A 17142-nucleotide genomic window follows, 5' to 3' on the forward strand; every position below is an offset into this window, starting at 1 on the left:
AGCTTCTGATGGCCTGCTGGCACCTAGAGTAACACTATGTAATTTGATTTTTCTCATAGAGTACAGTGACCAGTCACACGAGATAAGACAAGCACTACACAGGTGTTACACTGAGATTCATTTTCTCAGAGGTAGCTTTGGTATCAATAGATTCAATAGATTTTGGTATCAATTCAATAGATTGATAGGTGGTCGTGCAGATTGGAGATTTGGAAATGTTATCAACTCTTTAGGAAAGCAGCGGAGAGAAAATGGCTAATTACTTGACCTATGAGTGCTCAGGAAAATGCTGAAATCTGTAATAAAGAATGTGCTTAGCAAATGATAATGTGATTGTGTAGTCTCAATGTGGATTAATTGAAGAGAAATTGTGTTTGACAAATCTGTTGAAGTTCTTGGAGGATACATCCAGCAGGGCAGACAAGGGTAATCATCGGATTTGGATTTCAGGAGAGTTTCAAATAGGTTCTACACAAGAGGCTGCTGAACAAAACTAGATGAATGGAATGCAAGTTAATACAGTAGTGTGGATTGAGAATTGTTTAATAGATGGAATACAGAGAACAGGAATAAGCAGGTCCTCATCAACTTGGCAGCTGGATCTGGTGTGTTACCATCGGGATTGTTGCAGTTTCAAACAATACATCACCATTTTAAATGAGCAGGTCAGACCAACATTTCCAGTTGGCTGATGATATGAAACGGTGAGAATATGAATGGTGATGGGGATGTGTTGCGACTTTGGGGAGATACACGTACACTGTGAATATGGCTGATAGGACACCTTGTGAGGTCATCCACTTAAAACTGAGTTTTTTAAATGGTAAGAAACTGAGAGGTTTTGAAATTCAAATAGATCTGGTACTATTGTACACAAGACACTGAAAGCTTAACATGCAGTATAGCAGGCGTTTAGTAAGGGAACTGGTACATTGTCCTTTACTGATAGGGTTTTAAACTACTGTTAAATGACAGGTGGGATGTTGGGTATTGTATCATAGAGTTACACACATTGGAAACGAGCCCTTTCTCCCACTGAGTCCATCCTAATATTTAAGAACCCAAAGCATGAGTATGACTTCTGTTCTCCAGCTTTCTTATCAATTCTCCCCTCACACACACAGTAGGGGCAATTTACAGTAGCCACTTTACCTACCATCTCATGGGTCTTTGGGATGTGGGATGAAATGGTTGGCAGTGGTTGAAAAACAGGCAGGACTAACAACTCCGTATCCTGGGATACAGAATTTTCAGGCGAGGCAGAGGGGAATGTATGAGAGGAAGTGGTATCGCGACTTTAGTAAATCAATGCATTATTTCTGTATTGAGGGAGGATGCCCTTGATGGCTTCTCAGATGAGGTCACATGGATATAGCTATGGAACAGAAAACAAGTTGTCGTCCTGCTGAGGTGTATTACAGACTTCACAGCAGTCAACGGGAAACAGAGGAATAGATATGTAGGTAAATAGAATACGTTAAAGTGTCAGCACGTCGTGGCCAAAAGGCCTGTACTGTGCGGGAATGTTCCGTATTTTATGTCGCTCATTCCCTGTTCTTGAAAAGGGTGCTTCAGTCCTACGTAACAAAGGTGGCAGTGCTTTGGGCGTTGACCTGTTGAGTTACAGTATTTTGATGCAGCTCACAGGATTTTTAGGTCCTTGGGTATGTGGATCACGTATACACAAGAGTATACAAAGATAGCATGATGCCTTCTTCAAACGGCATTGTAACTGAGATAGGATTTTGGTAGTTCCATTGTTACCAACACTATTGCCAGTTTTTATTATGGAATAATTAATTAATTGAATTTAAGTTCTCCAACTGTCATGGCAGGATTCAAACTCATTAGCCAAAATGCATAGTCCAACCCTCTGAACTATTAATTCAAAAAAACAGATGGAATAGTGAGATTGTCTTGGAAGACACCAATGACTCACGAGGCTGAATAGCCTCTTTCTTTGTCATAAGGAAATATGAAGTAACCACCATGAAAATGACCACAGCATCGGAAGTCAATTATTTGTCTTAATTCTCTATAATTTTCATAGCTCTACGATGGGTAGTCAAAACCGCCCAATGCATTACTGGCACCAGTCAACCCACCATCAGGGACGTGTATTGAGAAAGGTGACCAAAAAGGGTCAGTAACATCATGAAGGATCCCACCCATCTTGCTCGTGGACTGTTTGTCCCACTTCCATCAGGGAGGAGGCTAAAAACAGGCTCAAAAACTGTTACTTTCCCCAAGTTGTAAGGTCAATCAACCCCTCAAATGACTAAACCCCTACCACCACTGCTTTATCATTTCCTATCAGCCAACTTATGTATAGTGCCTAGATTTGCTTTATGGACAAAAATCAATGTATGCGAGCTATCTTATGTGTTTATCTTTATTGTGTTTTTTATTATTGTGTCTTTCATCTTACTGTTTTTTTTGTTCTGCATCGGATCCAGATTAAGAATTATTTTGTTTTCCTTTACACTTGTATACAGGAAATGACATTAACCAATCTTGAATCTTTTATTTCACTGAGATTCTGGTTTCTCTGCCAGCACATTGTCTTACTTCCAGATTAGGTGGTATTTTTGGGACTTAATATTTGAATTTGCAAATTAATTTCAGATTCCATCTGTATATCCAGTGGCTATGAAAAGTATTCATCCCTCCCCCCTTGAAAGTTTTCGTGTTTTATTGTTTTACAATATTGAATCACAGTGGATTTAATTTGGATTTTTTTGACACTGATCAACAGAAAAAGACTCTTTTGTGTCAAAGTGAAAACAGATCTCTACAATGTGATCTAAATTAATTACAAACACAAATATAAAATAACTGATTGCATTAAGTATTCACCCCCTTTAATATGACACACCAATTCATCACTGGTGTAGCTAATTGGTTTCAGAAATCAGATAATTAGTTAAATGGTCTATTTTTGGAGACCTGTGTGCAGTCAATGTGTTTCAATTGACTAGTAAAACTACACTTGTATCAGGAAGGTCCAACTGCTGGTGAGTCAGTATCCTAACAAAATCCATGTATCATGAAGACAAAAGGACACTCCAAACAACTCCGTGAAAAGGTTATTAAAAAGCACAAGTCAGGAGATGGATACAAGAAAATTTCCAAGTCTCTGAATATCCCTTGGAGTACAGTTAAGTCAATCATCAAGAAATGGAAAGAATGTGGCACAGCTGTAAATCTGCCTAGAGCAGGCCATCCTCAAAAACTGAGTGACTGTTCAAGAAGGGGACTCGTGAGTGAGGCCACTAAGAGACTTATGACAACTCTGGACAGGTCACAAGCTTCAGTGTCTGAGATGGGAGAGACTGTGCATACAACAACTGTTGCCCGGGTGCTTCACCAGTTGCAACTTTATGGGAGAGTGGCAAAGAGAAAGCCACTGTTGGGAAAAAAAAAATCACATGAAACTCAGCTAGAGTTTGTCAGAAGGCATGTGGGAGACTGAAGTTAGGTGGAAGAAGGTTTTAATGGTCTGATGAAACCAAAATTGAGCTTTTTGGTGATCAGACTGCCAAACACTGCACGCCATCAAAACACACCATTCCTACTGTGATGCATGGCGATGACTGCATCAAGCTGTGGGGATGCTTCACTGCAACAGGCCCTAGAAAGCTTGTGAAGGTAGAGGGTAAAGTGAATGCAGCAAAATACAGGGAAATTCTGGAGTTAAACCTGATGTAGTCTGCAAGAGAACTGCGAGTTAGGAGATTTGTTTCCCAGAAAGATGATAACCCCAAGCATAAAGCCAAAGCTAAACAGGAATGGCTTAAAAACAACAAAATTGGTGTCCTGGAGTGGCCAAGTCAGAGTACAGACCTCAATCCAATTGAGAATTTGTGACTGGTTTTGAAAAGGGCTGCTCACTTATCATTCCCAGGCAATCTGACAGAGTTTTAGCAGTTCTGTAAAGAAGAATGGGGGAAAAATTGCAGTGTCCAAATGTACAAAGCTGATAAAGACCTATCCACACAGACTGAAGGCTGTAATTGTTGCCAAAGGTGCATCTACTAAATAGTGACTTGAAGGGGGTGAATACTTGTACAATCAGTTATTTTATGTTTTATATTTATAATTAATTTAGATTACTTTGTAGAGATTTGTTTTCACTTTGACACGAAATAATTTTCTTCCTGTTGATCGGTGTCAAAAAATGCCAAATCAATGCTGTAAAACAATAAAACTTGGAAACTTCAAAGGGGTTGAATACTTGAATACTTTTTATAGGCACTGTATGTAAAGGTGCTGTCTGTTTCTCTTCAGATTACTAGATTTGTTCTTTATTGTCTTATTTTCCTATAATGCTTTTTCTGAAATTCTACCTCTCCTCTGAGATGGTTGTTGTTACCACCTAATTCTTTTTCCAGGTGAAAATCTTTTGATTTTTTTTTGTCAATGGGAAAGCACTTTACTTGTTCAGCATAGAGGGTATCAACTCAATAGAACATACCCACTTATCTGAAACAATGGCAGTTTTTATCAGGAAGTTTATGGTGTGCTAGAACTACACAAATCGATACTTATTAATTTTGTGAGATGAATGTATTTATGAAGCTGCACAAGCTTATACTTACTGCTATATTTCATTAAGTCTCATATATTAGAAATTGCCATTCTGAACCTCTTCTTTTAAAACCTGTCCAGATTCGGTCGACGATCAATACTGTGGTTCACAAGTGTAGCTCAATTTGTGTTTGGAGTTGCTGTTGCATTCACCAATGATTACTACAGCTTCATCATTGTCCGCTTCCTTTTGGCTCTGGTATGTATAACTGCCCTACACATTCATTTCTTGCAAACAGGAAGCGTCCCTACCTGAAATGTTGACTACCTATTTATTTCCATAGATGCTGCCTAACCTGCTAAGTCCCCCCAGCATTTTGTGTGTGCTTCCACAGAAGTGGTTTGCCATTGCTGCCTTCTGGGCAGTGTCTTTACAAGATGGCTGACCCCAGCAATTATCAATACTCTTCAGAAATTGTCTGCCTGGCGTCAGTGGTCGCATACCCAGGACTTGTGATATGAACCAGCTGCTCGTACGACCATCTGCCACCTGCTCCCGTGGCTTCACGTGACCCTGATTGGTGGGGCGGCTATTGGGGAGAAGGAACGCCTTGCATCCCCTGTGGTAGAGGCATATCTCCACCCTGCCACCCCAAAAATGACTATCTAAACTTACTAAATAATTAGTATATCTACTAAATTACTATAACATACTATGCTAGGGCTTTCAAAAGGCCTTCAGTAGGATTTGGCTGGTAGACTTACAACTAAAACTAGAGCATGTGGTTTTAGGACCAAATTAACAAGAAAACAGATGGTTTGTTATTTAGACTGGAATAGGTGGACGTGGTTAGTGCAGGGAAAGCTTTGTTTCAATATACAGCAATGATTCTGACTGAGATTTGAATACAGAGGCTTCCTGAGTTATGAATAATGGGTGGAGTAGGCCATAAGAAGAGCAAGCTACTTTAAATGTCAACTATTTAGTAAGCTACTGAAAGGACATCACGGCCACAGAGCATACAGTAGGTTTGATCTGACTTCTGAAAACAGCAAAGAGGATAACAATGACCAGTTTTGATTCCCACTGTAGCCATCTCACTTGTCCTGTTCAAATTACTGTGTATCCACTTGGTGTCTCCTCATTATGGCATGGGTGAAATAAGTATTTACAATGTAGATTAATGATTTAAACTTGCATCTTGGATAATCACTCGTGCTTTCAGCCATATCAACCTTGTTCCAGAAAAATTAACTGTACAAAATGTTTAAATAACTTAATTAGTAAAAGAAAAATTGTCTGCAGATCCACCTCCTCTTATTGTTGCAAATAACTAACCAAAATTTCTGTGGAGGGGCTTACCGATACAAGATTGGGTTTGGTTCACGAAATCGGCACTGTGCAGCCACAAAATGAGCCGAAGACAGAAAGTACTGGAAATATTCTGCGGATCCAGGAGCTTCTATGGAAAGAGAAACAAAGTTAATGGTTCTTATCTAAAGTTGTTTCACAGAGCTAGGAAAGAGAAAACATGTTAGATAAAGTTACAGAGATGAGAGCAGAGAAACAAATTGCTTGAAGCTGCTCTGAATACAGGAACTCCTCAGAAGAATAATTTTGAAGTAACTACTTGAGTATTTTTTTAGGGAACTGGCAGCTTAAAGTTGAATTCTGCTCTATTATTTCATAGTCTATTCACTTGAATAATATTTTGTTACATTTGGAAGATTTTTGATTCAGGGCAGTCTATAGTTAATCAGCACTGAGCTGAAATATGTCTTTTGATTCTGTGTTTTATAATTTTTGTTATTGCTCATTGTTTTTAATGCTGTTTGCACAATCCTTTTGTGCATGGGGGAGGTGGGGTTTGATGATTGTCTTTGAATGGTTTAGTTCCATGGTTTGTTTCGCTGCTGTGGGGAAATTGAATTTCAGGGTTATATACTGGATGCATAGTGGGCAGCCGGTGTAGAGGCATCAACACTGGACTTTGTGATGAGTGGTGCCAGGTTCAAATCCAGTTGGCACCTTGTACGCTTTTCATCTGTGCTGGGTTGAGCATAAAGCTAACAACTCGGCCTGGTAAAAAAAAGAGACAAAAATGCGAAAGAAACTGCAAGGTCGCTGCACGATGTGCCACAAGGTGTGGAAAGGAACAAATCAAAATACTGCATACAAACTTTGATAATAAATGTACTTTGAATCTTTGAATCAGTCAGCGTGAAACACAAGTTTGTTTTGTGGCTGTACTTACTTTAAATTTACCCTTTTAATCCTAAAGTCCTACCCGTCTGCTTGATTTGATGGATCTTTAATGCTCGTGAAAAAACAGTTTTGGGTGAGAATCCCTTTAGTGTGTTAATAAAAAATAAAACTGCAAGTTGTTGACTTTTTATAGATGCAATTTATGCATTGTTGCTTCAAATGCCTAGTACGGAAGTATCAACTGCTATTTCTTGTGATGGAAAACAATGACAATCTTTGTAGTTGCCATTGTTCCAGAGCTGCGTTACTCTGCTGTTATGGATCAGTTCCCTTTAGCTGAGGGTGTGGGAGTACAGCATTAGTGGGCATATGTGTTCATATCCAATCAAAACACAGGAAATAGATCATTATAACATTTTCCTACATAACAAATCCTAATTCCAGCTGAACGGTATATTAACTAAGATGTAGAAATAGTAAAATGAGGATCCTTGGTCATTTAAAAGTTTTAATGGTGAAGAACTTAATGAAATTAGAAGCAAGCATTACATGTTTTATTTTCTCTTTTTGTTACAGGTTGCCAGTGGCTACCTTGTGGTAGTATTTGTTTATGTGACAGAATATACCGGATTGAAAGCTCGTAGTTGGGCCTCCATGCATGTCCATGCATACTTTGCTGTTGGCATTATGGTAGTTGCCTTGGTTGGATTCCTAGTGCGGACCTGGCGGCTCTACCAACTTATCCTGTCGATTGTGACCGTTCCTTTCATTTTTTTCTGCTGGTTGCTACCTGAGACACCTTGGTGGCTTTTGGCTAAAGGGCGAATTGAAGATGTCCAGAAGCTGGTTGACAGAATTGCTCAATGGAACAGAGTTAAGATCCCCTGCCACCTCTCTGTGATGCAGATGAATAGTCCTGAAGATTCGACTGACAAGGAAGTTGCAAATAATCAACACAAGATCAAACAAAAGAAAATGAGCATCTTGGATCTTTTCCGTACCTGTGACTTGGTTAAGAGGACCATAACCATTTGGTTGGTGTGGTTCACAGGCAGTCTGGGCTATTATGTCAGCTCCTTGGGCTCTGTCAATCTGGGTGGAAACGAATATCTGAACCTCTTTCTAGCAGGTAAGAGCATGTTTGCAATGAAACACAAATTACCTGGCATCTGAAGGTAAGTAAAATAGGCAGTCCATTATTATCTTCCTGGCATCTAATATCCAGGAATTACATGTTTAGCTGCCAAAGGACGTTAGATGGTTTTGCATCTCTTGTTGAATTTTAGTCATTGATTCATGTAGCACTGAAAGAGGCCATTTGGCCCAGCTGACTGTGCTAACCAGTGGAGACCTACAAATATTAATCCCCTCTTCTGGCACTTAGCCTCCTATGCCTAAATGATTCAGGTGCTTATCTAGACACTTCTGAAAGGAGATAATTAGTACTAGTTTTACCAAGGCTCTCTCTATAGTGGTAAAAACTATACTGGTAACATAATAAGTGTACCCCAGATGGTAATGAAAACTGAAGGGTCAAAGCACTTCGAACAATCCAATGGATCTAATTTCATTTGTTAATGCTAGCTAACATATTTGAAGATCAATATTTTAATTAAAAAAAAAGTTCCTTAGGATTTGATAGTTGGAGTAAATGCAGGTATGACTGTTATGCATAGCATCCTGCTGAATAAGAAACCATACCAGAACAATGCACTGCAGAAATGGGTTTTAATCATTTGAATGATTGGAATTCAATTTCCTGTGTAAATCTCTATCTGTATCAGACCTAAGATTTCTACTGAGATACAATATTTTGTTCTTGTTTGAGTTATTTATTTTTAATGCTACTTGCTGGAGACTAGATGGGGGATGGGAGAATTTAATGCAGATTTTTTTTCAAATAAGAGGTATCAAATTTGACTTACTGGAAGAGAATCTGACTCATAGGTCATGCTCTTAACAGTCATTGGATTTTTTCCCATTTTTTGGCTTGATTCACAAATGTCGAACTCCATCACATTAGAGCAGTGGTTCCCAACCTTTTCTATGCCCCACACCTCTAGGAAATGTTTGATTAACATGTTCGCACCCCCTACAAAAGTAATATCACATTTGAAGATGAAGAAGTCTAATTTCTAATTCTTGAACCACAAATTGAACCACTTACTATACTGCGGGTGAACAAATTGAACTTAAAAAGATAAGCTTTTAACTCAGTGCATAAAATGCAAATATAAATCAAGCAATTAGATTCTAATTCATTCAGAAAAAATTGTAAACAGTAATATCAATCCCAATTGTGAACATAAAATTCAATGACTTCTTTGCTCCTGCTTCTCACTCATGATTTTGTCAAAACGTGGAACTTCCTTGCTGACTGCGATCCGCAGGTCTGCCTGTGGATTCAGGCGATTCCTAGATTTTGTCTTGATTGACAAAAGAGGACTGAATCCAGATTCACACAAGTATGTTGTTGCAAATGGAATGAGGACATGGAGTGCTTTTCCACCAAGTCTTGGGAACATATCCAGTGCTGCACACCAAAACTCCTCTAAAGTCTTGCTTTCAAATTGCATTTCAAGAGCTCGATTTGTCCGCAAATCATTAAGATCTTCCTTCAGCTTTCATCATCTGACATCTTCTCCAAATTGTAGGAATATGGATTCAATCATCCATTCCTCTGAAATCTTCAGGTCTCTAGCAGCAAAATATCCATCAAACATTGACAGCATTTCCAAATGAGCCACAATTTCTTCACACACAGTAGGTGTTATGGATCCAGCATCATCAACCATCTCTTCTAGTGAAGGAAAATTTGAGAGACTGCCTCTTTCGATCCTTCAACACCAAAGACATAACTTTTCTTTGAAGGCATTCAACTTTTCACAAGCCTTCAATATGTTTATCCCTTTTCCTTGAAGAGAAACACTTAGGTTATTCATATGAGTGAAAATGTCAGCTAAGTAAGCCAGCATTTGGGCGAATTCTTGTGATGCCATTGCCTCAACCAGATCACATACACACTCCTCCAGAAAAACTTTGATTTCTTCCCGCAGTTCAAAGAAGCGGGTTAAAGCTTGTCCTCGTGACAACTAACAGACTTCTGTGTGGAAAAGCAAAACTGAATGCTCACTTCCCAGATCCTCACAAAATGATTTGAAGATGCGATGGTTCAAAGCACGCCCCCTGATCCAGTTGATGATCTTCACACAATTATCAAGGACTTTCTTCAAATTTGGAGGCAATGTTTTTGATGCCAAAGCATGCCGATGAAGAAAACAATGGGTAACTTGCAGGTCTGGAATCTCCTTTTTCATCAATGCAGAAAAGCCAGATTTATTTCCAAGCATTGCAGGTGCCCCGTCAGTGCACACAGAACCAATGACTTTGATATCTAAATCATGTTTGGCAAAGAAGTCTTTCACCAGCTGCATCATATCCTTTGCCGTTGTGTTTGTTTTCAGATCTTTACAAAACAGGAAATCTTCCTTCACAGCACTATCATTGACATAACTCACTAATGTGATGAGTTGACTACAACTGGAGACATCAGTTGACTCATCCAACTGAATAGAGATTTTAAGAGGACTAGCTCTGACATCTAAGAGGACTTGGTCCAAAATATCTTCACTCAAATCACTGATTCAGTTGTGAATGACATTATTTGATAGGGACACCTGTTCAAATTTTTTTCTTGCTTTTTTGCCCAGGATGCACATGGCTTGATGAGATCTTCCGCAATTGTATGGGGCTTCTTGGATTTAGCCACTTTATATGCCACTTGGTATGAAGCAAGAAGTAGTGGTTTTTCAACAGAAATGAAACCTACTTTTGGAAGAGTTCCTTGTGAATCAAAACGAGCTCTTTTGATTTTCAATGACCCAACATCATGTCCTTCAACATCAGCTCCGCAGTGCTTGTTCTTGAAGTGCTCCTGAAGCTTGGATGGCTTCAGATTTGAGTTGGAAAACACAACACTACAAAGAATGCACTGGGGTTTTTGCAAGCCACCATTTCCTGTTGTGCAAGTAAAACCAAAGCACACATAGTCATCATTCCATTTCCTTCTTTTTGACATGATGAAGGGTTAAGGGTAAAGAGAAAAATATGAGCCAATATGAGAAAAACTATCTGACTAAGTCAGGGATGACCACTTTACTCAACCAGACACGCCTATAGCAAAGTATCGCAAGAAATACGCTTTTGAATATTATATTACGATATTATCTGCAGTTACACCAAGCTAAATCATCATCATGGAAATGCTACAGGGACACGACATGACTTATTAGACTACTCTTTACTGAATTTACACACCTATTTCCGATGATTACCGGAGTTATGAACTCCCATCACACGATTCAAAGTCCTCATTGCTAAACATGATACCTCAACTAACACAATTCAAAATTATCGATTCAAGAACAAAATCTTTTAAGAGAAAAAAACCTTTGAAATTCAAAAACTTCTTTAATGCATTGAGACAAATACGAATGAATGACTTCAGCTGCTTTTGATCAAAATGCGGCTTTTTAAAGTTATATAATTGAATAATTTACCTACTGTCTGCAGGTTTGGTTTTAACCCGAAGTCGTTACTTGATGGTTGATTCGGGGTGTATAAAGATTTTGGCATTGTGAGATGGTTTTTAACTCTTGAGATGTAACCTTCTAGCTAACATTGATGAGACTCCTCAACTCTGAGGTGTAGCTCCCAGGTAACATTGATGAGAATCCTCAGAGCTGAGTTGGGCAGCGGGAGACTAGAGTGAGTTTACGTCTCTCTCGACTCAGGCAGCGGGAGACTGGAGTGTGCTTGGGGCATACGTTACTACCACTTCTCAAGGCACACTGGCAGCTGGCTGAGTGATGACTCGTGACTCGTCACTCAAGGACGCAAGCGACTCTTTGTCGCACCCCCTGAAATTCCATCTTGCACCCCAGGTTGGGAACCCCTGCATTAGAGAATATCTAGGAATGAAGAGCAGGAAAACTCATTAGAAGCTGAGCTTTTGTCAAATCATAGGACAACACTTGTTGTCAAGTGCTCATTGTTTAAGTGTATTTTTGTTATTCTGCATGCAAATTAGAATGGAGACTAGTACAGTTAAGTAACAGCCCCTTTGGCTTTTGATGTCTAATGCCAATCCAAACTAATCCCATCTGTTTGTACCCAGTCAATGTCTCTCCTTTCCCTTCTTGTTCATAGGCCTATTTAAATGTCTCTGAAAAACTTCTGTTGTGTCTGCTTCCCTCACTTTCCTTGGTAGTCCATATCAGGCACCTACCATCTTTGTGTAAAAAAAACACTTAAAAGTACATTTATTATTGAATTATCTATACAGTATGCAACCTTGAGATTCATCTTCTTGCAGGCAGCCACAAAACAGACACCATAGAACCATAGAACATTACAGCACAGAAACAGGCCTTTTGGGCCCTTCTTGGCTATGCCGAGCCATTTTTCTGCCTAGTCCCACTGACCTGCACCTGGACCATATTCCTCCATACACCTCTCATCCATGTACCTCTCCAAGTTTTTCTTAAATGTTAAAAGTGAGCCCGCATTTTTACCACTTCATCTGGCAGCTCATTCCACGCTTCCACTACTCTCTGTGTAAAGAAGACCCCCCCCCCAATGTTCCCTTTAAACTTTTCCCCCTTCACTCTTAACCAATGTCCTCTGGTTTTTTTCTCCCCTAGCCTCATTGGAAAAAGCCTGCTTGCATTCGCTCTATCTATACCCATCATAATTTTATATACCTCTATCAAGTCTCTCCTCATTCTTCTATGCTCCAGGGAATTAAGTCCTAACCTATTCAACCTTCCTCTGTAACTCAGTTTCTCAAGTCCCGGCAACATCCTTGTAAACCTTCTCTGCACTTTCAACCTTATTAATATCCTTCCTGTAATTCGATGACCAAAACTGTACACAATGCTCCAAATTCAGCCTCACCAATGCCTTATACAACCACCATAACATTCCAACTCTTATACTCAATACTTTGATTTATGAAGGCCAATGTACCAAAAGCTCTCTTTACTCCCTATCTACCTGTGACACCACTTTTAGGGAATTTTATATCTATATTCCTAGATCCCTCTGTTCTACTGCACTCCTCAGTGTCCTACCATTTACCTTGTATGTTCTACCTTGGTTTGTCCTTCCAAAGTGCAATACCGCAAACTCGTCTGTATTAAACTCCATCTGTCATTTTTGAGCCCATTTTTCCAGCTGGTTCAGATCCCTCTGCAAGATTTGAAAACCTTCCTCACTGTCCACTACACCTCCAATCTTTGTATCACCAGCAAATTTGCTGATCCAATTTACCACATTATCATCCAGATCATTGATATAGATGACAAATAACAATGGACCCAGCACTGATCCCTATGGCACACCACTAGTCACAGGCCTCCACTCAGAGAAGCGATCCTCCACTACCACTCTCTGACTTCTCCCATTGAACCAATATCTGATCCAGTTTACTACCTCACCGTGTATACCTAGCGACTGAATCTTCCTAACTAACCTCCCATGCGGGACCTTGTCAAAGGCCTTACTGAAGTCCATGTAGACAACATCCACTGCCTTCCCTTCATCCACTTTCCTGGTAATCTCCTCTAAAAACTCTTAATAGATTTGTTAAACATGACCTACCATGCACAAAGCTGTGTTGACTCTCCCTAATAAGTCCCTGTTTATCCAGATACTTGTAGATCCTATCGCTTAGTACTCCTTCCAATAATTTACCTACTACCAATGTCAAGCTTACCGGCCTATAATTTCCCAGATTACCATAGAACCTGTTTAAAGAAAAGCCCCACACTAGATCAGACATCTGGAAAAAAAAACAAATCATGCAAAAAGCAATCAATTAACACACAGAGCATTAATAATATTAAATACTTTATTGGCCCTGAGTGAGAAATTCTTCACATCCAACCCAAAAGTGAGTCCATGGCCATGAGCTGCCAAGGCAAGTAAAGACACTCCAGGAGCCTCGTAAATCTACTTTCAACTTTCCGACTCTCATCTTAAAACTGTGCCTTATAGTATTTGGCATTTACATCTTGGAGGAAAAAAATTAGTAGCTTTTTATTTCTTTTCTCTAAATCTGGACATCATTGGTGAATTCTGTATTGATTGTCCATCCATAGTAAGCCTTGAGAAAGTGCTGGTGATACTGACTTAATTATTGCTGTTTGTTTCATTTACTTAATATCCAAGAGCTTGGACTATGGTTCCTGAAATATTTTTCAATCCCATGAGGGCAACTGGGATATTTAAATTCAATTAAATGAACCTTCATTAAATGGTCATGTTGATCATGGTACAGCTCAATTATTGTAACTACCTACCCGGTTCTCTGCTATTCTTTAAAGATAGCATGCTGTTGCTGCAGTGGTAATGTTAGCTGATGACTTGAATTAATATCAACTATAGACACAAGAAATTTCATATTCAGCTCAAACATGGCAAAAAAACCTCAGTCTGTAACTTGGGTTCAATTCCCGCTGCTGCCTGTAAGGAGTTTGTACGTTCTGCCCGGGACTGCGTAGCTTCCTCCCACAGTCCAAAGATGTACCAATTGGTAGGTTAATCGACTATTGTTAATTGTCCCATGATAAGCTAGGGTGAAAATAAAATCACACCATCATAAATACCATGTAAATAATCTATCTTGTTTCCTATTTAACTATCAAGTAGTAGTTAGCATTACACGTTTATGGTACCAGTGACCTGGGTTCAGTTCCCACCGCACTCTGTAAGGAGTATGTGTGTTCTCCCTGTGACCGCGTGGGTTTCCGCTGTATGATCTGGTCTCCTCCCACAGTCCAAAGATGTCCGGGTTGATAGGCTTATTGGTGATTGTAAATTGTCCTGTTATTAGGCTAGGATTAAATCGGGTTATTGCTGGGTGGCACAGCTCTAAGGGCCAGAGGGGCCTATTCCATTAAGTATCTCAATAAATAAGTAAATAAATCAGTTGTCCTTGTTCAGCTGAAGAACGTTGAGTAACACCTGGAAAAAACACTGAAACCACTACCTGCACTGAATGTATTGTGGATGTGGACTTCAGTGTACATCAGAAATTGTCCTGGTAGACCAACTACTAAACAAGCTTACTAAATCCTGAACAGCATAGCTATCGGCTAGGTTTGTAGTTGGCCTTTTGTGCAGTAGCAAAACCTGTATGATTTTGTCTTCACATCTGTTACAGGAGCATCTGTCTTTGATTACATTGGTAGAAGAGATCTTTGCACTCTCTTACCTGTGAAGACAAATATATTGGCAATCCTTTGTCAAGTGACTCACAAACTGAGCATCCTAAAGAACTTCTATTGACTATAAACACATGGATGAAAGAAAAATGGCGGGCTACATGGGAGGGAAGGGAATAATTGATTTTGGGTTAGGCTATGTTGGCATATCATTGTGGGCCCAAGTGCCTGTAATTACATAGAACATAGAATAGTACAGCACATTACAGGCCCTTTGGCCCACAATGTTGTGCTGACCCTCAAACCTTACCTCACATATAACCCCCCACCCACCTTAAATTCCTCCATATACTTGTCTAGTAGTCTCTTAAACTTCAATAGTGTGTCCGCCTCCACCACTGCCTCAGGCAGTGCATTCCACGCACCAACCACTCTATGAGTGAAAAACCTTCCTCTAATATCCCCCTTGAACTTCCCTCCCCTTAACTTAAAGCCATGTCCTCTTGCACTGAGCAGTGGTGCCCTGGGGAAGAGGTGCTGGCTGTCCACTCTGTCTATTCCTCTTAATACCTTGTACACCTCTATCATGTCTCCTCTCATCCTCCTCCTCTCCAAAGAGTAAAGCCCTAGCTCCCTTAATCTCTGATCATAATCCATACTCTCTAAACCAGGCAGCATCCTGGTAAATCTCCTCTGTACCCTTTCCAATGCTTCCACATCCTTCCTATAGTGAGGCGACCAGAACTGGACACAGTACTCCAAGTGTGGCCTAACTAGAGTTTTATAGAGCTGCATCATTACATTGCGTCTCTTAAACTCTATCCCTCGACTTATGAAAGCTAACACCCCATAAGCTTTCTTAACTATCCAATCTACCTGTGAGGCAACTTTCAGGGATCTGTGGACATGTACCCCCAGATCCCTCTGCTCCTCCACACTACCAAGTATCCTGCCATTTACTTTGTACTCTACCTTGGAGTTTGTCCTTCCAAAGTGTACCACCTCACACTTCTCTGGGTTGAACTCCATCTGCCACTGTTCAGCCCACTTCTGCATCCTATCAATGTCTCTCTGCAATCTTCGTCAATCCTCTACACTATCTACAATACCACCAACCTTTGTGTTGTCTACAAACTTGCCAACCCACCCTTATACCCCCACATCCAGGCTGTTAATAAAAATCACGAAAAGTAAAGTCCCAGAACAGATCCTTGTGGGACACCACTAGTCACAACCCTCCAATCTGAATGTACTCCCTCCACCACAACCCTCTGCCTTCTACAGGCAAGCCAATTCTGAATCCACCTGGCCAAACTTCCCTGGATCCCATGCCTTCTGACTTTCTGAATAAGCCTACCGTGTGGAATCTTGTCAAATGCCTTACTAAAATCCATGTAGATCACATCCACTGCACTACCCTCATCTATATGCCTGGTCACCTCCTCAAAGAACTCTATCAGGCTTGTTAGGCACGATCTGCCCTTCACAAAGCCATGCTGACTGTCCCTGATCAGACCATGATTCTGTAAATGCCCATAGATCCTATCTCTAAGAATCTTTTCCAACAGCTTTCCCACCGCAGACGTAAGGCTCACTACCCGGACTATCCCTACTACCTTTTTTGAACAAGGGAACAACATTCGCCTCCCTCCAATCCTCCGGTACCATTTCTGTGGACAACGAGGACTTAAAGATCCTAGCCAGAGGCTCAGCAGTCTCTTCCCTCGCCTCACGGAGCAGCCTGGGGAATATTCCGTCAGGCCCCGGGGAATATTCCGTCAGGCCCTGGGAACTTATCCATCCTAATGTATTTTAACAACTCCCAACACCTCCTCTCCCTTAATATCAACATGCTCCAGAACATCAACCTCACTCATATTGTCCTCACCATCATCACGTTCCCTCTCATTGGTGAATACTGAAGAGAAGTATTCATTGAGGACCTCGCTCACTTCCACAGCCTCCAGGCACATCTTCCCATTTTTATCTCTAATCGGTCCTATCTTTACTCCTGTCATCCTTTTGTTCTTCACATAATTGAAGAATGCCTTGGGGTTTTCCTTTGCCCTACTCGACAAGGCTTTCTCATGACCCCTTCTTGCTGTTCTCAGCCCCTTATTAAGCTCCTTTCTTGCTACCCTATATTCCTCAATAGACCCATCTGATCCTTGCTTCCTAAACCTC

The 17142-nt window shown here is 40.3% G+C and overlaps 1 protein-coding gene across 1 annotated transcript in view; it reads left to right on the forward strand.

Annotated features, from left to right (window-relative positions):
* slc22a16 (solute carrier family 22 member 16) overlaps positions 1-17142 on the forward strand; it is a gene marked incomplete at its 5' end in the record, with an annotated part of 63245 nt that overhangs the window by 13222 nt on the left and 32881 nt on the right. Inside the window, 2 exons of the mRNA XM_059981301.1 lie at positions 4669-4786; positions 7310-7862. Coding sequence (XP_059837284.1) covers positions 4669-4786; positions 7310-7862 — 671 coding nt within the window. The remainder of the gene's footprint in view (positions 1-4668; positions 4787-7309; positions 7863-17142) is intronic.

Source organism: Hypanus sabinus, chromosome 10, assembly GCF_030144855.1.
Source record: "Hypanus sabinus isolate sHypSab1 chromosome 10, sHypSab1.hap1, whole genome shotgun sequence".
Taxonomy (NCBI): domain Eukaryota; kingdom Metazoa; phylum Chordata; class Chondrichthyes; order Myliobatiformes; family Dasyatidae; genus Hypanus; species Hypanus sabinus.